The following is a 25,283-nucleotide window of genomic DNA, read 5'->3' as shown; positions in this document are numbered from 1 at the left end:
CCCCCCCTCAATTTCTTCCTCCGTCGATACACTTTTCGCATCTGCTCGACGTATCCAATTGAAGGAGGAGGAAGGAGGAGGATGGAGGAGGATGGAGGAGGATGGAGGATGCGGTATCGTCTTTGGAAACTACCATTCCTCTCCCTGATATCATAAAACGGGTCCAACGAGCTGTTAATCGTTGTCGTTGTATCGTCACGTACGCTTTAACGAGGGGCAACGAATCACGGGGCTATCGAATCTATCGCGCTCCCCCCTCCCGTTTGTAAACCATGTGAAATATGTTTCGAGTTTACGCGAAATATCGCGCACCTATTTTATCGGGTCGCGCCCATTTTTCCATACATTTTTCCCCTCCCTCGGTAAGTTGGTGTGGCGACGCGTGTTCGCGCCGATAAAGAACGGCGATCCACGGCGAGAGAGCGAGAGAGAGAGAGCGAGCGAATGGGCGAGCGAGCGAGAGAGAGAGAGAGAGAGAGGGAGGCGAGCTAATTCTAAATGGGGCGGGTTACGGTGCAAAGTTGTATACGCGTTGTTGGTAACGTTGCCCGCGAGAAGGAATGGAAAACGTTGTTGCGTGTATAACGAGACACCCTTTGACCGAAAATTAACGAGAAGCTCGCGAAACGCGAGGATAATGAACGAAACAGGAGGAGGGGAGTAGCGAAAAGCAACGGCGGAAAAGCAGCGAGAGTTCCATTCGTCGGACCTCCTCCCCTTCCCTTCCCTTTTTCGCTTCTCGCGGAATCGTTTTAAAAAAAAAAAAAGACACTACCACCATCACCACGATTCCATAAACCAGGAGAATGAAAACACAAGGATACTGGATTTTTGCAGATCTGCCGAGTTTCGCGGAGCCGATCGGTAATGTGACCGCGGCTATTGGGAAAGAGGCCGTTCTGCCGTGCACTATTCGGAAGCTAGGGAATCACAAGGTAAGGGATACGAGGAGAGAGAGAGGGGGAAGCGAGCGAGAGAGAGAGAGAGAGAGAGAGAGAGAGATATTCGCGCGATCCGTGACGGCGCGACAAATGGGTCACGTGGATGCTCGTGGCAGATGTCGCGCCGTCTTTCCCCCACCTCTCTCGCCAATCGCCTCTTCCTTCTTCCCTTCCCCCTCCTCTTCTTCTTATTCCAACGGTTTCTCGGCGTGGAAGGAGCAAAGGACGTACGAATTTTCGCTCGACGAGACGGGACGAAACTTTTCGTCGTCGAATTAATTTCGATAATCTCGAAATTAAGGAGGCGAGTTTAATCGCGTTTAATCGATGGACAGATAAACAGATCTTGTATTTTCTTACGTTTCAGCTTCTTTCACTACCAGCGGATAAGTAAAGAATTTTCAATTTCCAGCTTAAATTAAACACGTTAGTTAAACGCCCACTCTGTTTTCCATTTCCTTGTAATCAATGTACAAACCTTATAAAAATAAACCTTTGTTTACTTTTATTAATTTTTCAAGTATTATAATCTTTTCCTTAATTCATTAGGACCAAACAGAAATCGATGCCTAAATTAAATGTTCAGTCTAACAAACATGTAAAAAGAGATACGCGTGTGGGAATAACAGGAACGAAAAGTATAAAACATTTTATATTCTAATATTTTACGTTTAAAGAAGGAAAATTTGTCGAATATTAAATCTATAATATTAATCTATATCTATATATTGTTTCGCGTGTTTGTTCGTGGCGTTTAATGTGTTAAGTAACGTCGATCCGGAACGCAACTTTTCTTTCTCCCTCTCTCTCTTTCCTACACGCGCGTACACGCGCGTATCGCATTTAATAATAATAGTTAGATTTGATAGATCGTTGTTGCGGAGAAAACGGTAAAATACGAAGGGAGAAAAAAACGGAATGCTGAAGAAGGGCGCTCGTGGAAAGTTTCCGGGGGGGGGGAGTGGGCGGGTGCCGTGCGGCTTTACATGCTTTTTTGCACGACAACAACGCGAAACATCGGACTGAAAATTTTCGAAAGTTTATTTAAACTGGGCTGCGGTATACCTCTTCGAGTTCACCGATATATATATATATATATAAAACGAAGGAGGGGGGAGAGAGAGAAAAACCCCCCCGTTAAAATAACGAATTGGTATCTACACCAAATATGAAAAATCGAGTATATCGTTCAACGAGATGGAAAAAAAAGTCGCGAAAATTTGTTAAAAAAAGGTGGGGGAGAGGCGCGAAAACAACGGTATTCGGGGAAGGAGAGGGGGATGGAAACGTTTGAACGAAGGGGAATGCCGATTCCGACCGATGGCCCGAGGTTGTTTCGCGATACGTTTCCCGAGTAAGAAGGAGTTTTGAGCGCGAATCCACCCTAGGCTATTAATCGAACACGAACGACGACTTTCGACGGACGACGAGACAGAGAAAAAGAGAGGAAAAGAAAAGAAACATAGATAAACAAGATCTAGCCACGGGCGTGAAAACGTAATTTCTTCTTCCGATCTCGCATCGCCCGCGTTACTTGTTTCGTATATCTCGGCCGGCCAATTCGATTCCTTTCCACTTCTTTCGGCTTTTTTCGCTCGGCTGAAACTGCTCGCGATCTCCCGCACTCTGTCGGGAAGTGAAATTTTTAACTAACTTGGAATGATTTCACGTACAAATTTTATATCCTAATATTTTACGTATCTTTACGTGTAAAGGAAGAAAATTTAGTCGAATATTAAAATCCATATCGTTGTTTCGCGGGATATTTTTAATAATAATGTAATTATCGAGATTCTCAGGGTAAGTATCTGTTTTATTTTTCATCTTCTTACACTATATTTCTATTTCTATCGTTATTTTCTTTTTCTCTATCCTCAATTTTTCAACGAATAAAAATAATTTTGTTATTGGATAACAACTCATCTTGAACTAATATCGAACAAATAACTCGCATTCACCGTCTTTTTATACTACATCACTTTTTCCTTCTCCTCTCTACCAATCCCTTAATGAATAGAAATAATTTATTGAATAACGAAAAACTCATCTTGAACTAATATCCCAATAACGCGTTTTCACATTCACTGTATAATTCTTATCTTTCACCTTCTCTTATTACATCTCTCTATTTTCATCACATTTTATTTTATTACATCTTTTCCTTCTCTCAATTTCTTCAACAAATATAAATAATTTCATTTAAATAATTATTAAATAACGAAAAATCAAACTCATCGAATTAATTTTATTTTATTGTATTTCATGTTTACAAAAACTGAAAAAAATTTGAAAATAATATTTTTATCGCCATGACTGTCAAACTCGGAAGCATAAATTCCATATATTATTCCACGCTTTATAACACATTATACGTAAAAAGCTTAAGAATCTATTCGCGAAGCGACAATTTAAAAAAAATCAAACAATTTCTCTTAAATAAATATCGTCGCGATCGATACAAGCGAATGTGCAACTATTCGATCGCGAAGGATTAATCATCGAGTTGAAAAAAAAGGAAAAATCTACAAGCAACACACGTATTCGGCGTCGAAAGAACGGACGGTTCTCTCCCGTTTCGATCGAACCCGTTCAAAATCCGTTTACGCGTCCGCGCCTCGTCGTTCTCCTGTTATTTCGCATTATTTTCGGAGGATATGGAGGGGGAAGGATAGGGAGGGGGGACAGGCACGCTTTTAACGGCAGCCATCTACGACGCGCGAACGAAACACTCACGGAACGGCCAACTAGCCGAATAATACCCGACAACCGCAAATTTACATTCGTGCGAATCCATTCGGCGTAACTGCTCTCCTGGAACCTGGATCGCCGCGTTGTTAGCCTTCGACGCGAAGCCACTCTCCCATTTGTCCCTTAACCAATGTGTAGCGATATCGGCAACACCGCGCTCCACTTATTCGCACACGTTCTTCGTTTTTAAAGCAACGCAACGCAACGGTCGGTATACGTCGGTTTATTAGTGCAATTTTACCGTCCGAAATTTAAACGGTCGACGCGATAACTCGAGAAGTTGGCAATACTTATTTTTCGTTCGATTTCTTTAAAATATCGAATAATTTCGGCTTGATCCGAGTTTGACGCGGGAATAGAAATATTATTTTCAAATTTCTTACAAAGTAAGCGTGGAATACGGTAAGATTAAACTAATTAAAAGCGGAGGATGAGTTTGAGTTATTGAATAATTAATTATATTCGTTAAGAAATTGAGGATAGGGGAGAAATAGAGATGTAGCGTAAGAAGATGAAAAATAATAGTACCAGACGAGGATGCATCTTGGTAATTTATTATTAAATTACCGCGCGAAACGACGATTATACAGACTTCATAATAATTTCGACGAACTTTCCTCCTTCTTTGCCCATAAAAAGTGCGTAAAACGTTAAAACATAAAAGTTTCATACGTTGATCCGCGCGCGAGGAATACAACACCGGGAAACGATAAAACGATGATAATTTCCTCGCTCGCGCGCATGCGTCCTCGTCTCGTTCGGATTACTCTAAAAACGCGTGCATTATTCAGACGCGAATAATGCCTGGCGAGATACGAGAAGCGAGAGCGTCTCGGTTGATAAACAAGGGATCGCGATTCCACAGAAAAGCCGAGAGAGGGAAAAGCAACGCGCGCTAGTCGCAGCGCTCACCTCCGTGCAAGGGAAATCCAATTCGAAGGAATGCCGGCAAGTTTAACGTCGCCCCTCTGATCAAAACTTCACACGCGCCTCCCTCCTCTCCCCCCTCCCTCCCTTGACGCGGTTCCCCGCGAAACTCCTTTGATCCATTGTTGTTGGAACGCCAACACGCGCGAATTTTAAGACGCCTCTGTTCTCTCTTCTCCTCCTCTCTCTCTCTCTCTCTCTCCGCAGAAAGAAACCTTTCTCCATTCTTCTTTCACACGGCTCCTCCTCTCTCCCTCCGCCGCCTAAACCCCCGGTTAACCGTTCATGAATACGTAACGCGGATTCGCCGTGGGCCGTGCTCTTCACAAGAATTTCACAAAGGGAAGAATTTCGAAAATTCTTCGTTTTGTGACGAGAAAAAAAAAACGGAAGACGAGATTTTTTATTTAATTCGCCGATTTTTGTCTTTAATATGAGAGAGTATGCTAGAATATCGTTTCCTTTCGACGGATGAAACGACAGGGAATCTTTCCTCCTCCTCGGTCTGGCTTTTTCGAAAGATGGATGGATCGAGGGGGGGGAGGGTGGAAGGGGAGAGGGAACGATAAAAAGAACGGGAGAAGAAACGACTCCTCGAGGCTCGACCCGCGGTCATTTTTACATTTTCACCGGAGGAGGCGGAGGCGGAGGGGGGGATTTGAAACGAGAAATGTGCCGCCGCTTCAAAGGCGCGATTCTCAGGCAGACAGACGGACGGACGGACGGACGGGAAAGGAAAGGAAAGGGAAAAGTTAAAGTAAGGAGGAAGATTTATAGCTCTCGAAACTTGATCGGACGGGTTATATACAGAGTCGGGCCGAAAACATCTTTTCCCTCCCGATCGTTCTATCGGGTCCATCCGAATATTAAACGGTTTCTTTCTTTCTTTAAAGGGGTTATAAAGTGAAACTAGAGATGGACAATTTCTCTGTTCTCGGGAAAGTGGACTGGTTTCGAAAGCGAAAATGAAAAAGAAGGGGGGAAGAGATCGAAGGTCGATCGTAATCGGTTCCTATTCCCTTATTTATAGCCGAGAAAATCCTTCTTCCCTCGTACGTTCTCGCATAAAAAGCTCGTAAAACGGGGGAAAAAAAATACGATCTCGAGTTTCTCGAGGGTGGAGGAGGGGGAGAAGGAGAATCCGTATCCTGTATCGAGGGGGGAGAAAAATTCACCTTCCACCTTCACCGACGACTCGTCGATTCGATAATAAACGACGAGGAATCGCGTTTAAGAGACGAGGGACTCGTCGAATCGATCTCGTTCGGGCCTGCGACGTTTCCCGCTCAAACAAGGCAAATTAGCATGGGAGAAGCGGCTACCAGATTCGGCGAATCGCTCCAGGCTGTTCCAGTTTCCTCCTCCAACTTTAATTGCCCTCGGTTCCCACTCGTCCTTTCGTTCTCCACCTTTTCCTTCCCTCCCCCCCCCTTCTCTCCTTTTCCTCCTTCCCACATCATAATATTATAATTTATTAATATTATATATTATATATAAATATTAATATTTATATATAAATTTTATTGATAAATTATATATTAATATTAGTATTTATTAATACTATATATATGTAATACAATTATATATGTAATATAATATATATTTCCAATGCATCTACTCGTCCTTTCGTTCTTCTTTTCCTTTCCCCCCTTTTCTCCTCTTCCAATATTAATTTTATATATAATATATATATATATATATATATATATACGATATTATATTATAACAATTATATATATAATATAATATATATTTCCAATGCATCTACTTGTCCTTTTGTTCTCCTTTTCCTTTCTCCCTTTTCTCTTCTTCCAATATTAATATTATATATATATATATATATATATACACACGATAATTATATTATAACAATTATATATATAATATAATATATATTTCTAATGGATCCACTCGTCCTTTCGTTCTCCACTTTTTTCTTTGCCCCTCTTCTCTCCTCTTCCGTTCCTCCTCCTCCCACCATAATATTATAATTAATATTATATATTAATAAATACTAATATTAATGTTATATATTATATATAAATATTAATATTTATATAATAATATAAATAATATTTATATATAATAATTTATATATTAATATTAGTATTAATAAATATTAATATTATATATACACGATAATTATATTATAACAATTTTATATATATAATATAATATATATTTCTAATGGATCCACTCGTCCTTTCGTTCTCCACCTTTTCCTTCCCCTCCCCCTTCTCTCCTTTTCTGTTCCTCCTTCCCTCACCATAATATTATAATTTATTAATATCATATATTAATAAATACTGATATTAATGTTATATATTATATATAAATATTAATATTTATACATTAATATTAGTATTAATAAATATTAATATTATATATACACAATAATTATATTATATTATAACAATTATATATATAATATAATATATATTTCCAATGGATCCACTCGTCCTTTCGTTCTCCTTTTCCTTTTCCCCCTTCTCTCCTCTTCCAATATTAATATTATATATATATATATATATATATATATATATATACGATAATTATATTATAACAATTATATATATAATGTAATATATATTTCCAATGGATCCACTTGTCCTTTCCTTCTCCTTTTCCTTTTCCCCTTTTCTCCTCTTCCAATATTATAATATTATAATAATCTTATAATAATCTATATTATATATAATCTTATAATATTATATATATATAAACGATAATTATATATATAATATATATTTCTAATGGATCCACTCGTCTTTTCGTTCTCCTTTTCCTTTCCCCCCTTCTCTCTTCTTCCGTTCCTCTTCCCCCACCACCAATATTAATATTATATATATATATATATATATATATATATATATATGTATATAATATAATATATATTTCCAATGAATCAACGAAGAGGAGGAAGGGAGAGGAGAAAATGGAGAGAGCATGCAACGCAACGCCTAAAGTTGATCTCGTTCCGCGTGGATTCGTACGCGACGCCTCGTCCCCGATTAATGCCGGAAGTCTGGCAACTTCCCCTATCTCTCTCACTCCACGAGCCACCGGTACACCATCAACCATCGATGAACCGGACTATTTTCGCTGGCTATGGAGTTGCTTCTGCCAGCCGCCCATCCACCACCGATCCAACCTGCCTGTTCGAAGAGCGAAGAGATAGATACAGAGAGAGACAGACAGACAGACAGACGGAGAGATAGCGATAGAGAGAAAGAGAGAGAGAGAGAGAGGGAGAGAGAGAGAGAGTTGGCCGGAGTGGTGTTTCCCCGGGGTAAGCACGAGCATATACTTGCCCGGGGGCTTATTCAGACAAATCGGTGATTGCTGCGGGAGAGGCGAGCGAGAAACGGTATATAGGCGCGCTCGCCACACCGGCGGAGCATCGTCGCTTCCCTCGCCCGCCCGCTCGCCCGTCCGCGCCACCTTCCTGCGGGCGAACGAAGACAGGAGGCCGGGAGAGGGGACGACGGGGGGTTTAGCCCGAAATCCGCGATGGAGACGAAAAGGGAAGGAGACGAGAAAGATGAACGGATATAGATGTGGGAGGCGAGCGAGTTTTGGGAGAGGGGGGAGAGGATGGAGGGCGGAGGGGGGAGGGAGGGAAGCGAGATCGCGGAGGTTAGAGCGAAGAAGCGTCTGAGGGAAGGAGGGAGAGAGAGAGAGAAGAATGATTGTTTCCATGATTACAATGGAACGGAAGAGGAAAAGGGATGGAGGGAGGCTGGCCTGGGAAAAGGGTATGGGGAGCAATCTCTTAGCGCTAACGTAGATTCGTGGGCCGGGGTCTGCTCGAAATATTACACCAAAGGGGAGGGGGAGGTGAGGGAGGAGGAGGAGGTACGGCGAAAGGCCGCGCTTACCCGTCGTCGTATTCCCCACACAGGGGAATTTCCCGACTCCGTGGATAATGTGTGTCACCCGTCGAATCGCCGGAGCCGCGAAATTTTCCAAAGAAATCTCACCCGTTTATCTTCCTCGGCCGTGCGATGTAAGACGTGTACGTACGTGCGGGCTAACCCGTCTATCAGCAGGGCCCGGTACCACCAACACTCGTTTCCGATCCCCGCTCGCCGTTTATTAGGTAATATAGAGCGGGATACAGGCGAAACATCAACAATTCTCGAGGCAATTATCGATCGAATCGCGATATGATTTCGAAGGGCGAAACGTTTCTCCTTCGAGGAGTTCTAAGATCGAAGATCGAAGATCGAAGATCGTTTTGACCGAATTCGAATCACTTCCCGTTCGTGGAAAGAACATTGTTTTGTTTTAATCCGAACTTTCGTTACGTATGATTTCTCCAAAAATGTGCTCAGAGTACTCGAGAAAGATTGTCAGAGTTTATGGTATTCTTTTTGCTGATTTTTATTTTATCGAGGAATCTCGTGAGAAACGAATGATAAGAACAAAATACCGATGCTACATTTCCAGAGAAATATATTCGATAATACGATAACTGGAATCGCTCCTCGTATCTACGATACGCGGCATCTTATGCAGAGCGGCTATAGTGGCCCATAGTGTATCAGTGACATTTTACGTAGAGCGACTTTAATCGCCCGTAGTACGTCAGTCGCATTTTACATAGAGCGACTTTAGTCGGCCGTAATACGTCAGTAGAATTTAATCGCCCGTAGTAACAAAAAGGTTAAGTCGCGATGACTGCTGTAATAGTTTCCAGTCCCGTGCAACGATTTCGAGCGACACGCCGCGCGAGAAATTATTCGTTGGGAGAGAACGCGAAAAGATTCGAAGCCGGAAATTTTAATTTTCGAGAGACATCAGTGCACGGAATAAGTTGGACGAGTTCGACGAGTCAGAAAAATCGATATTCATCCGACCGAAATAAATCCGATTTACGTAATAAAATTTGAAAAAAAGAAGCACACCTAATAGCAATAATAATATATAATAAGACTCGTATCGAGGGGAAAGAAACAGATGCGCGAAAGTTGAAGCGACGATTTCGACGTGGATTCAAACGCTGGTGACTAGACGACTAATTCGATCGAGAGGAGGGGGCTTCTCGTTATTATCTCGGAGAGGGGATCGATCGAAGGTAGCGGATACATAGACGACGATAGACGGCCGTGTGTCGTAGAGAGAACAAGGGGAATTTCGCGGAATATCTGCGCACGCCTTGAGAACGGCGAACGCGTTAACCGATTCACCGAGTGGCGACGAGGGGATTGGGGGGAGGCGCGCGTACGAATGCGGTCGGTGCCGCGTGACATGGTGTAACCCGACCCATACGGGCACATACCTAGGCATACGGGGCATGTGCGCGCCACGACGCTCGGCCTCGGATTAATTACCAAGTGCGGCGTTATAGATAACGCGTAGGAGATGCGGGGAGGAGAGGGGGGCGATACGACGACGTTAAATTGAACCTTTCGCCGGGGTTTGATTCCCGCGGTGGCAACTCCTCCCTAAAACCAATTACCGCTATACCGTTGGCCCTATACGCGCCTATATAACACCTATCTGTCCTCGATATATCGGCTCGCCGCCACCCGTAAACACGCGTATATCCTTCATATATCGACACTCGAGTCGTCGCTTGTACGCTCCTTTTTCGACTATACGCGAATTCGTTCTTAGAAAGAATAAAGAATAAAGAGAGAGAAAGAAAGGAAGGATGGTATTCGACTGGCTGGAAACTTGTTTACATCGTTAGATGAGCATCGTCCGTTTGCCCTTGCTTTGTTACCAATACTGCTGCGTTTAACCACACCTCCCCACACCCGTTCCGTATATAAATAACATTATACGTATTTGAATGGAAACGTCGATATAATTAACCGCGCGCATATACAGGGGACAGCGCGCACGTGTGCGTTTATTCGGGACGGGGAATAACACGTACACGCGTAAATCTGTTGGATGTATCTAATTAATATTAACGCAATTAGGACAACGAGATATCTATACACGCATCTTATCGTATCGAAATGAATTTTTTGGAACGATTGCCTCAGGTGGGATGGATTCGGGTGGAGGACAAGACGATACTGTCGTTGGGCCAGCGAACGGTGACTCACTCGCCCCGATTCTTGGTCACGTTGGAGAGCGCCAAGTCGAAGAATCAAAGCGAGTGGAGGGACGAGGAGGAGGCCACCTCGCGGCTTCACATCCGCCAACTTCGGGAAGCCGACCGGGGATGCTACATGTGCCAGCTGAACACGAAGCCCATGTTGAGCCAGCTGGGATGCGTGGATGTCCTAGGTATGCCTAATTGCGCGTTATACCGCATTCCTACGGCCAGATACAGTCGGGTGTTTGCGGTCGCTCGTGTGCACACACGTCACGTACGCACGCACCGGTTTCGATTAGCCTATCTCAGAGAAGGGATGGAAAATATGCGCGCCTCGCCGCTAGAATACGTTTCAATGGGACCCCTGTACCACCATGCCTCACCCGTGTTGCTCGCCCGCCTCGCCTCTATTCGTTTCCACCATCCTCCGATTCCTACTTCCCTCCGACTTCCCCCCCCCCCCCCCTGTATACGGGATACAACGCGACCCAACCGTACATTACCCGTCGACCGTCCCTCTCTTTCTCTCTGCGCGTCTGCTCCCTGCCACTGGATAGGCGTAGTTGTGTAGCGTGCGTGTGCGTGGACACCGCGAGGGGAGGGGAGAACGAGAATTCATCGAGAGTGCGTATGCTTGCCTCCGGTATTCAACTCGAAAGAGCGATCGGCCCGAATGGAATGAAATTCCTTTGTGGGCAAACACAGGAAAGGTCCCGAGCATCCTTTTTTTCTCTCGCCCAACCCGAACTCCCCCCTATCTGTACGATATTTGTCCAACCTGAATCGCGTGTAATTGAAATGGCCTCTCTCTTTCTCCGTGCCTATCCTGAAAGAAACGAGATCTCATTGGGAGAATGTTCCTTCTGTTCCATCTCCCACGTCGAAAGGATAGACGGTATTTCATTTTTCTCGGGAGCAGGGAGCAGCAGTTTTGACTTGATTTCAAATCGAGAAGGGTCGGAGCCTCCCCCCCCACTCACCTCTTTCCCCGGATTTACGCCCGAAATTTTTTCGATACAACTCTTTCCTCTTTGTTTCCTCCTCTCTCTTTCTCTCACTCTGTTCACAGTTCCGCCGGATATACTTAGCTCTGGCACATCGGAAGGCGAAGTATCCGTTCTGGAGGGTGAAAACGCTACCCTCTCGTGTAAAGCTACCGGGAGGCCGGCACCTCGTGTGCTCTGGAGACGCGAGAAAAGTGGTTCCATACTTATGAGGGGTCTTCACGATCCGCTGATACCAGGTAAGATATTACATTTTTATCTCGAGTCGAGCACTCTCGCGAGCGTCGTTCCCGGTGACAAATAACCTTCGATTCTCTTCTTTTTATTAATTCTTAAGACCGCTCGAAACGTCCGCCGCCGCCTCCTCCTCCTTCTCCTTCTTCGATATCACTCTTCAAATATCGCCCATCCTCGAGTTTCCTTCGATTCTTCTTCTCCTTCTTTCCGAAAAATTATCCCTTTTTCTCTCATCTTCTGCCCGATACTCGATTCGATCTCGATTCGAGCCCGATCTCGATTAAAAAATGTCAAGATTTTCGTCGAGGCGCAAACAACGCTACACTCTTTCCACGACTGATCGTTCAAGATATCGAGGAGAGGAGTGGGGGAAGGTGGGAGAGAGCCGCGCCACGACTCCCGGCACGCCATCTAGATTCGGTTTAAACGGAACGTGAAGACATCGTAAATCCGGCAGGCCCACGTGATGCCGGTCGAAAGCAATTACGTTGGAACGCGAATCTCATCGAATGGAGATTAGTCCGTTCGAAACGACTTTCGATATATTATTTCCACGTGGTGCACGTGCTCCCGCACCACGATCGCTGCGCCGTAGTATCGTAGAATTCTAGACTAGCTTTTTCTTCGTCTCTCCCCGAGATGATCGACGGTACGCCGCGAAAATAATTCGGGAGGGGGAAAACAGTGTTGCCGTCGAACGAAATTTTTCGCTCGGACGCGTGGCAAATTCCGTCCGTCGTCGATCGTCCCGCGCCATATTAATGGTTACGAATTCTCGAACGGTTGTTGATAAATCGATACGCAATATTTTGAGTATACGTTGCGACAAAAATACACGTATTTTGAATCGAGAGAGAATGAGAGAGAGGTAGATGGAAACTTGTCAACGCGAACAATGAATCTCCCATTTTCGATGGATCTCATTAGGCGGGTTTGACACGTTTTATCGGTACGCGACGAGATGCGCTCGACGATTTATGTCGCCCGCGTTTCCTCGATAATAATCTAATTAGCGAGAGGTCGGTCGATTTCGAAAGCGTTGCGAGCGTGCACGCATAATTAAACGATAATACGATAAACGATCGTCAACTTTCTCTACGCTCTTGCCGCGCAAATTTCCCAGGAATTTTACGATACGGATCCTTCGCGCGGTTGAAGTATCGATTTATCATATTCGCGACACCAGTTGGCGAATACTTGTCGGTTGTACGTTTCAATTACCATACTTTCGCTCGACAGTTCGCATATGCATACCGTGTCACTCGTTCAACGATAATTCTTCCTTGAATCGTTCGTCCGATTCCCCGTTAACGAGTAATGAAATTTAAGGTCGTAATAGGCGGTGGTCTCGTTGTTTTAACGCAAAGGACGGTATTTCGCGTGTAATTCGGTGTAGTCGCGAACGTTGGCGTCCGGCCAGCGATATGTATACGAGAGCTTTCAACCAGATATTCATACGATGCGAGATTTTATAGTGGACAACCAGTCCGGTGAGAAGCTGGAATTAACAAGAGTGGACAGGAAGCAAATGGGAGCTTATCTTTGCATAGCGAAAAACGAAGTACCGCCGGCAGTCAGTAAACGAGTCTATCTAAGGGTAAACTGTGAGTATTTTCGATGATATTATTCTTCATAATGCTTATGCATCGATGAGATCGAATTAATTATTGAGATGTTTGTTTTATTTGCTTTTTTGGGCGATTTCAGTTCCACCTAGCGCAAAAGTTCCCAATCAAATATTAAGCTCACCTCTGGACACGAACGTATCGTTGGTCTGTTTGATCGAAGCTTATCCAAAGACGATTAACTTGTGGACCAGGAAGGAACAAGTTATTATGAGTGGGTATGTGTTATCACAGAACGTGTATTACACTTACTTTCTTTACGATTAACGCGCGGCACGTGAGACCGAACGTGTCCAAATATGACTGAAATTGATTCTACGCACACATACGTATACACATACACGCACGCGCACACACACACATGTATCCTCGAATTGCAAAGTTAAGCGATGTGTCAACACAGTGGTAGATACGAAATCGACGAACGGGGACATCCGGACGAAGAATGGAAGACAACGAGCGAGCTGAAGATAAGCCGTTTAGAGAAAACGGATTTGGGAGAGTACACGTGTTCAGCGTCCTCAAGCATGGGGAAAGCCGAGGCTACCCTTAGGGTTTACGGTGAGTCGACATATACGTATACGATCGACGAACACTGTCATTTTTCGACCGCCATTCCATGGAAAATTCTCGTCCCCTCTCCAACACTTTAACATCCGCTACTCGCTATTTCTTCTCTTGCCCTTCTTTCGAACAACCATCCACTCGAATAACCAACAAACTTCGATATCGAACTTTGCACAACGTTCACGTTTCAACGCCATCATTCGTTTTTGTGAATCTAAGAATGCCCCCTCCACTTCCCCACTCTTTCCTCTCATTACACGATACGATATAGGGAAACTGTTTTCAGAAATCGAACGAGCAACGATACGGACTACTTCGGCCAGTTGGAAGTTGAGCAAAGGAAAATCAAAATTTGCTCAAGTTACTAAAAATCGAATTTTTCACCAGATGAGTACACCAGCGATGCAAAAAAGTACCGTGAGAATCGTTTACAGCAAACACACGATCACTTCGACGACGGTAAATCCACGCGCGCCTTTCGTCAAAGACGAGAACTTATTCAAGAATCGCGACATCTCGAACGAGAGGAATTGTGCCAATGCGAGGAACGATAGCGGTATGCGAGTTTACGTCGTCTGCTTCCTCTTCTTCTTTACCATTCGATAAATGTTACCAACCGATCAGATTGATAGACGAGAGAAGAACTCTGTCGATAATGTTAGACGAACGAAATACAAATACTACGGGTGTTCGTTCGCGTTTCACGCGTATTGGAATGAACGAGAGATCGAACGATTGCGAATCGTCGATAGAAGGAACCGCGATTTTCAAAGTTCGTATTTCGTTTCATTTCCAGCGACGATACAGCGAACAAATCGATCCCCTTTCTTCCCTCCGCCTCCTATCTTTCTCTCCCCTCTCTTTCTCTCTCTCTCTCTCTCTCTGATGTATATTTTTCGCCAAGATAATAGTTCGTGGCGAATAATGTTGCGAATTTGAAAAGATAAATGCTTACGAATGTATTTTTTATGACCCTTTTATCCGTTTTGGAATACGGGGAAAAGAATAAAGTCGTGAGCGAAGTGTGTTCTTTAGTTCGACTATAATAATGAAATGTGACATTGTCGAGTATTTTTTTAACAATGAACAAAGTGAAAGAAATGCAAGATTTCTCGTATTGAAATTATTATTTACGATTTGTGGAATTATTAGAAGTTACGATGTAATTTTTATAACTTTAGCATCGAAAGCCTTACACATGCAGGGTGTCTATCTCAAGTGGGCCACCAGTGTCATTCACGAGATCATCGTTCGATCAAATGCGTTCGGAAAAACTTATACTTTCGATTGATTACTCCACACTTCGGAATTATTTCAACAATGGCAGTGGCGATCCAATTAAAATGAACATCCTTTATAATATCTCTTTACGTCGTAATATATATATATATATATATAATTATCAACGATTAATTATATTTCCAAGATTTCTGCAAGAAAATCGCGCTTTATCGCGATATTGATGCTGTTTAATCAACTATTCGATTATACTCGAACACAGACAAATAATTAGCATACTAATTTGTACGTAAGGGGTAATGAGATAATATCTTTATTTATCGGTACGATAACACGAGTGAATTGAGATTGCAAGTGGCATCTTAACGAATGTTAAACCCGTCATATCTAAGATTCATATCCGTAGAGGGCGCATAATACGGTATTACATATATTTTAGAAAGATATTAGACCTTACTTTTATGTATTATTTTATGTATTTTTTTAATTATCCGTAGGCACAAATAACGTACCTCATATGCCAACGATTAAACGAGACCACAATTATAAATATAATCAATCGGGGTTCACTGCGAGGAATCTATTTATTATCTATTTAAATTTTATTATCGCGATCATCGAGTTCATCTTCAAACTATTTTTTTATACATACATCTCGTAATCGATTGATTATCGTTATTTATCGTTATTTAGTATCTTTTCATTTTTTCCTTCTTTCTCCATTTCTTTTTTTTTTTTTTTTTTTTAATTCCCATATACATCACATATATATATATCGTATAATACGTATTTAAGCATATAAATTATTTGTGATAATATTAGGAAGAAAATAATTTTCCTTCGAGAAATGGACAATAAGCGTTCCTAATAGGTTGTGCTTTCTATCATTTTTCAATGTTCCTCGCAAAACCGCAATTCATACGTTACTCTGTAATTATGATCTATGTGCGAAATAGTGCGATTAGAAAGTCTCGATGTTTTTTACCGGATAACATTTTTAATCCGAGAACGTTGAAGCTTTCTTCTTGTACAGTTATTATCATGAATGTCTTCTATTACAGAGTACAAACTTTAGTCTCAATGCGTGGCTTATTATTATTAATAATATAATAGTATTTATCCGCGAAATAAACAAGAAAACACACATGTTAAATACATTTATTTAACAAATATTGTATATCGTAAAACACTGCTCAATATAACGACTTTACAATAACTATAATAAAAAAATGTTGTTGTTTATAGAAAAAAAAAAAAAATATATTATAAAAATATGATGAAAAATGTGCTCAAATTGGATAATTATATAGCTTTGGAGAAAACCAACATGTTGACAAATAAAACATACCATGCAACTAGTAGAGATGTTATTTTCCATTTTAAATTACTTACAAATAATTTACATTCTCTTTAAATGATTTAAATGATGAAAATTCAAATGCAAATATGTACGTTTATTTATAGTAATTGAATGAAACTTACTTTTTATTTACATTTAAATTAATTTACACCATTTTCCTTGTACAGAATTATATATTTATTTGAATCTTAGTTTTATTTGATATTATAATATTATGACCAAAACAAAATATTGAAAGCCATAAAAAGACAACTCATTGCCACATATGGACTTTTTCTTTCGCCAATTCTAGCGCACTTCCAAAGAGTACCCTGAAAACTAAACATAATATATTAATATTAATGTTATTAATATTATATTATAATTATATATTAATATTAATATTTTATATATACATATATATAAAATAAAATTATCACAAAATATACATACCCAACTTTTCCTAATCTACTGTCCAATAAACTGGGAACAATAGATCTAATGTAAGTACAGGTACATATCAATAACAAAATTACCGTCAATAGACTCTGAAAGTTAAATAGGGCAGACTATGTCCCCCAAAAAAACAGATTTTAAAAAAAAAACTACTAAATTAATGCATTCTTTTTAAATATTAAAGAGGTTATAAAAAGTTAAGGGATTTAAAAGTTGTTTATGATCAATCGTAAAATAAATATTTAAAATATAAATTATATAATTCGAAAATTTATCATCTTACCATTACGATTTAATAAAGATAAGTTTTGATATCGAATTATTGTAAATAATCAATTTGCACACAAGAAACAACTTCACATAGATCAAAATAAAATTTCGCCATAACAAAGGGTGAATATACAAGAAACGAAAACTTTTCAGAAGAATTAGCGTTTAACATAAAACTATCTTTATAATTATATGAATGATTACTTAACTTATTATATTATAATTTAATTAAAAAATATATATTATTTACTGTCGAAGATCTACTATATATAATATTATATTTAAAAATAAGAACAATTATTATTAGCGAACTTAATCATCTATATAAATGTATTATGTTAATGGCTTATTAGTTATAAAAGTGCTTTTAAACGAAACGTTATTTGATACGTAAAATATTTATCTTCGAATTAAATGATAAATGAATAATTATAGAAACATGTTGTCAGTATTTAAGAATATTTAAAGTTTATGATAAATATAAGACTGACTCCCTCTATGTATTCTACGATCAACGCGTGCAGTAGTAAAATGGCTGCCGTAAAACGTCAATACATTTTATATCAATAACAGCGTACTTTTGTAAATAATCGTGGTAAGGAGGATTGCAATAAAACGAATGCCGTTCAATTAATATTTTTAGTTTCCTTTTCATAGTCGTGTGTATGAAGGAGTGCATGTGAACAGAAAATGGCAGAATTTGTGCGTGGAGGTCCGAGCGTGTCGAACAGTGCTAAGGTATGTACGAATATTATTCATTCTACTTATTCATCTAATATCATGATAATATTAAAAATTCGGTGGAAAAAAACAAAATATAATTATATATTTAAAAATTTGTTCTAACTTTTAAAGTTTTAAAGATTTTTATAAATTCTTCATTATTTTTTTAAATATTTCGACGGAAAAGTGTTTATTAGACAAAGGTATTATTTATGAATAATACTTTGATAAGTTTTTGATAAGTTTCTATATTTTTCAAAAAAATAAAAAGTGGTACGTATAAAAAAAGTTATAAACAAATATGTAAACATAATATTTATGTTTTGTTGACAAAAGTATATGTTATCTTTGATATATAAAAATGACAGTCCATTTTAAAAATAAAAATATTTATATAATATATACTTAAATTAAAAAAATTTCTATTATTATGTTATGTTATAAATGCTTAAAACTTTTATATTTAATTTTATCTATAGATGGATCACAACAGTAAAGGAGGTTCTCCTAGCACTGGTAGTGAAGATGGTGGACAGAATGAATCTATGAATGCGGAAAATGAATTTGATCCTTTTCTTGAAAATATACCAGATGATATTCAAGATACAGAAGAACCTGATAGTGCTAATGCAACATTATTAACAGCTCCACCAGAAAATCAGTGAGATTTAATATTAATAAAATTTTGATTTATAGAATAAAGATATTATTTTTAATTATATTTGATATTTAATGAATGTAAAATTCTTAATAAGTGAATAATTTTTTAGATGGTATCATGGTAGATTAGATAGATTTACTGCAGAAGAAAGACTATGGGATGCAAGTAAAATGGGCAGTTATTTAGTACGTGAAAGTGACAGAAAACCTGGAAGTTATGTATTATCCTATTTAGGCAGAACTGGCATTAATCATTTTAGAATTACAGCTGTGTGTGGAGATTATTATATTGGTATTGTAAACATTTAAATTTAATGAATATTTATAATTTTAACTGATGAATTAATATTATATTTTATTATAGGAGGTAGACAGTTCAATAGCTTATCAGATCTTGTTGCATATTATACTCACTGCTCTGATCTTTTAAAGAGGGAAAGACTTATTCATCCTACTCCACCTCCTGAACCAGTGAATGATAAGAAGCGAATAGTTGCAATACTGCCATATACAAAAATGCCTGATACAGATGAATTAAGTTTTCAAAAGGGTGACATATTTTTTGTGCACAATGATATGGGAGATGGTTGGTTATGGGTTACTGCACATAGAACTGGTGAACAAGGTTTAATTTTTCGTGAATTGGTGGAGGATTTGGATGATTCCATTGATCCTAATACCGTGTTCTCTTGGTTTCATCCTAATGTTACTAAAAGTGAAGCTGTCGACATGTTGGTGAAGGCAGGACCTGGTAGTTTCTTGGTAAGTTGGTAATATCATTTTATAATCTAGAATGATTAAAAATAATAATTTTTTTATTTTTTATTTCATTGTATAGGTCAGACCTTCAGACAATAGTCCTGGAGATTATTCACTTTTCTTTCATATAAACAATCAAATTCAAAGATTTAGAATTGAAAAAAAGGGAGTACGTTATCTTATGGGTGGAAGAACTTTTGAATGTCTTGATGCTGTTATAAATAGGTATAATATTTTTTCTATTTTTTCTATTTCTATTTAAACTTTTATATTTATACGTTATTACGAAAATATTTATATTCGTAGATATCGGAAAGAGCAAATAGTTGAGGGTCATACTTTAGTTCAAGCAATGGTAACAGAGCCTGATGGTAGTGTAAGGGTTAATAGAGAAGTGCAACACGCGGAAAAGATATATGCAACTCTTAGAGAATGTCGGGAACAATCTGGAGCAAAGAAAAATAAAGGAATTAAAATGCAAGGATATTTAGAAAAAAAATCAGAAAAAAATAAAAAATGGAAAGCATTGTATTTTGTACTTTTAGTGGATGCAACTGACACTCATTTGTATTTGTATGACAATCCAAAAAGGACCAAACCTAAAGGTCTTATCGATTTAAGCTGTGCTTATTTATATCAGGTATAGCAAATTTTATAAATGTAAAACATATTTCATTTTTCCATATGATTGTGTCAGTTTTCAGACTGTCCTATCTTTAAAATATATATATGTCGTATGTATGTAATTATACTAACATTGAAAACAGCAAGTAAGAATTAATATTTAAATTGTTATTGAGATTCATTTCTCAGATATAGTTTTTTTAGGTTCATGAAAGCGTGTTCGATAGACCTCATTGCTTTCAATTAGTTGAACGTGCTTTACCATGTTTGGCAACGATAACATATTTGGCTGCTCCAAATTCAGAGAATGCTTTAGACTGGATTAATGCCTTGAAACCATTATGTGTATCACAACTTACTCGTGCTCCAAAAGTTGCTCGTCTACGTGAATTACGTTCATTACATCTGCATATTTTAGATGCTCATAGACTTCCATATAAACTAGTACCAAATCCATTCATTATAGTGGCTCTAAACAATGTAAAAGTTGCTCGCACAAAAGTCAAAACAGGATTACATCCAATTTGGGATGAAGAATTCATTTTAGAGTACGTATATGTTTTGTCTAAAATATTGATAAAATATTGATTAATATTTAAATAATATTTATCATAAATTGCTCTATAGGGATGTACCACCAGATGTTATGTCGTTTTCTTTAACATTATACAATAAAGGAAAACGTAGTAAAGATACCGAAGTGGCAGAATTGACCGTTGAATTGGCGAGTTTAACTAATGGAGAAGAAATGGATGAATGGTATCCATTGTCAGGTCTTACTCCAATAGGCGAATGGGGTGTACTTCGTTTACGGATAAGGTGAAAATAGATTCTTTATGATTTTTTCTTTTTAAAGAACAGAATTTTTTATACATTGCATATTGCATTTTTAAGATATCAATATAGGAATGTTTATATATATTTTCTATATTTATTACATTGCAGATATCGGCACGATCTAGCAATGCCTCCAGAAGAATATAGTCCATTGCAACAACTATTATTAGATCCAGAACTGCATGTTGTTAGAGCATTAGCAGATGTTTGTCACTTGGATAGAGTACCATTGGCAAATAGTTTACTTAGAATATTTAGGTATATAAACAAAAAATATAACATTATATATAATATTAAATATTCTTTTTTTTTTTCCTTTTTTTAATAATAAGATTATAATTTGAATGTTTATATTTAGGCATGAAAGAAAAGAAGCAGATCTTCTGAGATCGTTAAATCAAGCGGAAGTATGTATATTGATCTATATTGATATTTATAAAAAAGTAGATTTTTTCTTCTTTTTTTTTATTAAATATAATTAATTATTTTATTTAGGTGGATAAAGAAGATGAGACACCAACACTTTTTAGAGCTGCTAGTCTTACAACTACGTTAATGGATTTATATATGAAATCAGTTTGTACCTCTTTTTTGAAAGCCGCTTTACGCGATACCATAGTGAAATTAATTGAAAGTAAACAGAGCTGTGAATTAAATCCAACAAAAATGGATTCTCCGGAAGATGCGTGCAGCAACGCAGAATTTTTATTACAAGTAAAAATAAATATAGATTAATATTAAATTATTTTAAGTGAGTCATACTCTTTAATAAATATATTTTAGGTTTTAGACGAAGTGACATTAAGCATTTTTACGAGTCCTGATGCATGTCCAAGGACATTGAGATATATTTGTGGATGTTTACAAAGAGCAGTTGTTGCCAAATGGCCACATGAAAGACTAGTCAGAACGCGAGTAGTCAGTGGATTTATATTTTTACGTCTACTTTGCCCTGCCATATTAAATCCTAGGTCATTTAATTTAATAGCTGAACCGCCACCTCCAGCTGCTGCAAGGTAGGGTAGGTCTATATTAAACGTAAGAAATTTTATGTTGAAATTACTTTTTCAGTTAATTTTTATTAACTGATTCTGTAGATCACTGGTAATGGTTGCAAAATGTTTGCAAAATTTGGCTAATTTGGTAGAATTTGGTGGTAAAGAACCATATATGGAAGTAGTTAATCCATTTATTCTTAAAAATAAAGAAAGAATGGTCGTATTTTTGGATCAATTATCTGTAAGTATAAGCAAATTTTAATATTATGTAAATTTTATATATATATATATCATTTTAAATATAAATTTAAATATAAAATAATTTGAATTTACATAGAATGTAACCGAAAAACCAGAATCTGAAGGTGCAGATCCGAGAAATAGAAGTTATGTTTCGGATACAGCGAGAGATTTAGCAACACTGCATCATATTTGCGTTTCTCATTTAAAAGAACTTCAAGTTTTATCAAAAACTCAGGTATGTTTTGCAACTCTTAATATATACATATTATTAATAAATTATATATGTATTCATAATTTTCTTTTTTTTTTCTTTAGCCAACAATAAAACAATTAGTAACCGTGACTGAAATGCTAAGCAAACATAAACAAAAATACATGGAAATGATACGGTAGTGCTAAAGCCATTTGCCATGACTAATGCCAAACATAACAAAACAATTCATAAGATTTGACAACAGATACACGGTAGTATTTAATAATTACTTTAAGTGGTTAAGTAATTAAACGTACAGACTGACGTGCCATATATATATATGTATACATACATACATACATACATAGATACATACATGCATACATTCATACATATATATGTCTGTATATACATATATATATATATATATACATATATATTATTGTATACACACAAGCCTACATTTACTATTTCGTATGTAATTAGAAAATAGCTTATACGTATAGTAAACAGTACCATGACAGTGATATAGTTGACATACAGAATCATATAGGCGTATAACAATTTTATATTTACTTAGGTGCTCGAAAATAAATGCAAATTAAACCAAAAATATTGTGTTGTACATATAGTTTCCCAATTTTATTTTTATTTATTTTCCAAAAAATAGTAATAATTTTACTTTTAAAGCGGGTTAAAAAATTACATTTTTTATACGTATAAATGATTTATTAATTTTAATTATTTTATAAATTAATTATTACACTTGTATCGTTGCAATAGTTTTATCATGCCATTAAATGACGAATATTGTATTAAATTTAAGGTCCTAGTCAGTTAATACAAAAATTCTTAGAAAATCTGTTAACAAAAATATATATTAAATATCAAGATAAAAAACTAAGATGTATACGCACAACATTTGACACATTAAAATGTGTTTTTTTTATATTTGACTAATGTATATAAATGGTGGTACTATGTTACGATTATACATATGAAGTATATATTTTTGAATAAGGCTATTTTAAATAATGGATAAAACATGTCAAATCGTTATAAATTTATTTTCTGCTCCTGACATTAACGTGAACGAATTCATGAACATTGCAGTTCAATTATATTTTTTTACATTCACATTCTTATCTATTGATATATGCGGCTATTATGAATGAATATATTTTAGAATATGTATTGAATAAAAGAAAAAAAAAAGAAAAAAAAAAAAAGAAAAAAAAAACATTGCTTTATAATTTGTACTTATTGTGTATGCTTGTATAATAAGTTTTTATTAAATGATGTATTTCGAATAAAATAATAAAAAAATATTGAATAATGAATTACAGGCTTAAGTTTTTTAATACACGCCCATAAAATTGTGATAGTAAATTAGTACATAGTACATAGATATATAATAGTATATGATATAGAAAATGATGAAATATAGTGAATTTTGATTTAAAAAAGTAATTCTTCAATACTTTAGTACCGTTTGATATATATATATGATATATATATAAAATATTTTAAAATAAAACTAATGAAACAACAATTTATCAATTGTTCTTTGAATATTATAAAACCAAACAGCATAGATGACTTAAAATTGATATTTAAAGATAATCATTCGAGATAGAATGAATATAAAGAACATTTTTTGTACAAGATTTTATTATGAATTTGAACTACATAATAACACCTATGCTGTGCAATTTTATATATACACATATTCAATATTTGAAAAAGCTAATATTACAAATTTACGCGTTTACATATATGTTATGTATATAAGAATATTTGCAAATTGTACTATTTAGATCATTTAATAAAGTATTTAACCCTTGATTGTTCAAGTTCAGTCAGACTCGAGACATGATTATATAAATTGAATCTTAAATATTTCATTAATAGATTTTATTGAAAAAATTAATTCTTATATTATAGATTCATGTCTCGTTTAAATGAGATGATGATATTGTCTGAACAAATATTAAAATGTTCATAATTACAATAAAAGTTTATTATTGATATTCAAAATGTCTTAAAATTATATACTTTTCGTAATATAATTGTGATTTAAGAAAATGATATGAAAACGGCAAGATGAAGAGATATAAAAGTGCGATAAAAAAATATGGTATCTCTTAATTACTGCATAAAGATGATGACAGACATTTCAATATCAATTTAAACTTTCATTTCATTGTGCTTGATATAATCCTTAAATAAATTATATAGTCTTGTGTTTTTAATTGAAATAATAATGATTAGTAGAAATGACACTTACAATTGTACAATAATCACAATATGTAACTTCATACCTACCAATATTTCTCTACTATAAATGTATAAAAAAGTTACTATAAAAATTAACGATTTGTATTATTTTCTACAAGAATTTTCAGCGATTTAAAAAAAAAAAAAACACAAACAAAACTATATATTCTTAAAATGATAAATAGGCATTTTATGTAAAAATTGCATACTTAATTACAATAATATCTAACTAGCATGGCATGCTTAAGAATACTTAATCACAGCACAAAATGAGTTATCCAGGTTTATTTTCTTGTGTTTTATGGCTTATACATATATATATATATATATATATATATATATATATATATTTTAGAAAAATGGAATTTTTTATTATGCACTCTAAAATGTAGAAATAAAAATTAAAAATATATTTAATCAATGAATTAAATATATATTTAAAATTATGAACTAAATTGAATAAAACATGTAAAAAATGTATATGATGTTAAATTTGATGAATTATATATTTTTTACACTCACAATACTTAAAACTACAGAATTCTTTTATTGAATAATACTTTT

General features: G+C 36.7%; 3 protein-coding genes across 6 annotated transcripts in view; 2 read left to right on the top strand and 1 right to left on the bottom strand.

Annotated features, from left to right (window-relative positions):
* The window catches only part of LOC725091 (lachesin), a 29,128-nt gene extending 12,427 nt beyond the window's left edge, over nt 1-16,701 (top strand). For both annotated transcript variants that reach the window (XM_006568774.3, XM_001120980.5), the window contains exons 3-9: nt 838-935; nt 10,613-10,859; nt 11,738-11,911; nt 13,385-13,513; nt 13,617-13,752; nt 13,938-14,095; nt 14,388-16,701. In XM_006568774.3, coding sequence (XP_006568837.1) covers nt 838-935; nt 10,613-10,859; nt 11,738-11,911; nt 13,385-13,513; nt 13,617-13,752; nt 13,938-14,095; nt 14,388-14,707 — 1,262 coding nt within the window. In that variant the 3' untranslated portion in view covers nt 14,708-16,701. The remainder of the gene's footprint in view (nt 1-837; nt 936-10,612; nt 10,860-11,737; nt 11,912-13,384; nt 13,514-13,616; nt 13,753-13,937; nt 14,096-14,387) is intronic.
* A 163-nt stretch (nt 16,702-16,864) lies between these two features.
* On the bottom strand, nt 16,865-17,550 carry LOC725059 (protein kish-A). The gene is made up of 3 exons (XM_001120955.5): nt 17,419-17,550; nt 17,133-17,248; nt 16,865-17,018 (listed from the first exon to the last, which is right to left on the bottom strand). Exons 1-3 carry the CDS (start codon nt 17,419-17,421, stop codon nt 16,913-16,915), a joined length of 225 nt encoding a protein of 74 aa, XP_001120955.2. The 5' UTR covers nt 17,422-17,550; the 3' UTR covers nt 16,865-16,912.
* Nucleotides 17,551-17,749: 199 nt separating this feature from the next.
* On the top strand, nt 17,750-23,316 carry LOC410811 (ras GTPase-activating protein 1). 3 transcript variants are annotated; one of them, XM_026438854.1, is made up of 16 exons: nt 17,765-18,000; nt 18,063-18,143; nt 18,608-18,789; nt 18,899-19,080; nt 19,153-19,550; nt 19,627-19,772; nt 19,854-20,187; nt 20,376-20,719; nt 20,799-20,990; nt 21,117-21,266; nt 21,367-21,415; nt 21,504-21,722; nt 21,792-22,024; nt 22,106-22,247; nt 22,344-22,484; nt 22,565-23,316. In XM_026438854.1, exons 2-16 carry the CDS (start codon nt 18,096-18,098, stop codon nt 22,640-22,642), a joined length of 2,838 nt encoding a protein of 945 aa, XP_026294639.1. In that variant the 5' UTR covers nt 17,765-18,000; nt 18,063-18,095; the 3' UTR covers nt 22,643-23,316. The 3 variants fall into 3 exon arrangements, 2 of the variants coding, with proteins under 2 accessions (XP_394287.5, XP_026294639.1); XM_394287.7 differs by having other exon boundaries at nt 17,750-18,143; XR_003304114.1 differs by lacking the exon at nt 22,565-23,316 and having other exon boundaries at nt 17,750-18,143; nt 21,792-22,029; nt 22,344-22,483.
* The last annotated feature ends 1,967 nt before the right edge of the window (nt 23,317-25,283 follow it).

This window comes from Apis mellifera, linkage group LG2 (genome assembly GCF_003254395.2).
Source record: "Apis mellifera strain DH4 linkage group LG2, Amel_HAv3.1, whole genome shotgun sequence".
Lineage (NCBI taxonomy): Eukaryota > Metazoa > Arthropoda > Insecta > Hymenoptera > Apidae > Apis > Apis mellifera.
The sequence above is the reverse complement of the archived record's forward strand: the minus strand, read 5'-3'. Positions and strand labels throughout refer to the sequence as shown.

Excerpts from the sequence above, each read along its gene's own strand:
- LOC725059 (XM_001120955.5), bottom strand. Across the intron at positions 17,019-17,132 it reads AGTAGATTAGGAAAAGTTGG|TTTTCAGGGTACTCTTTGGA; the intron begins GTATGTATATTT and ends TATTATGTTTAG.
- LOC410811 (XM_394287.7), top strand. The coding sequence starts at position 18,096 with ATGGCAGAATTTGTGCGTGGAGGTCCGAGCGTGTCGAACAGTGCTAAG. Across the intron at positions 18,790-18,898 it reads ACAGCTCCACCAGAAAATCA|ATGGTATCATGGTAGATTAG; the intron begins GTGAGATTTAAT and ends ATAATTTTTTAG. Across the intron at positions 19,773-19,853 it reads CTTGATGCTGTTATAAATAG|ATATCGGAAAGAGCAAATAG; the intron begins GTATAATATTTT and ends TTATATTCGTAG.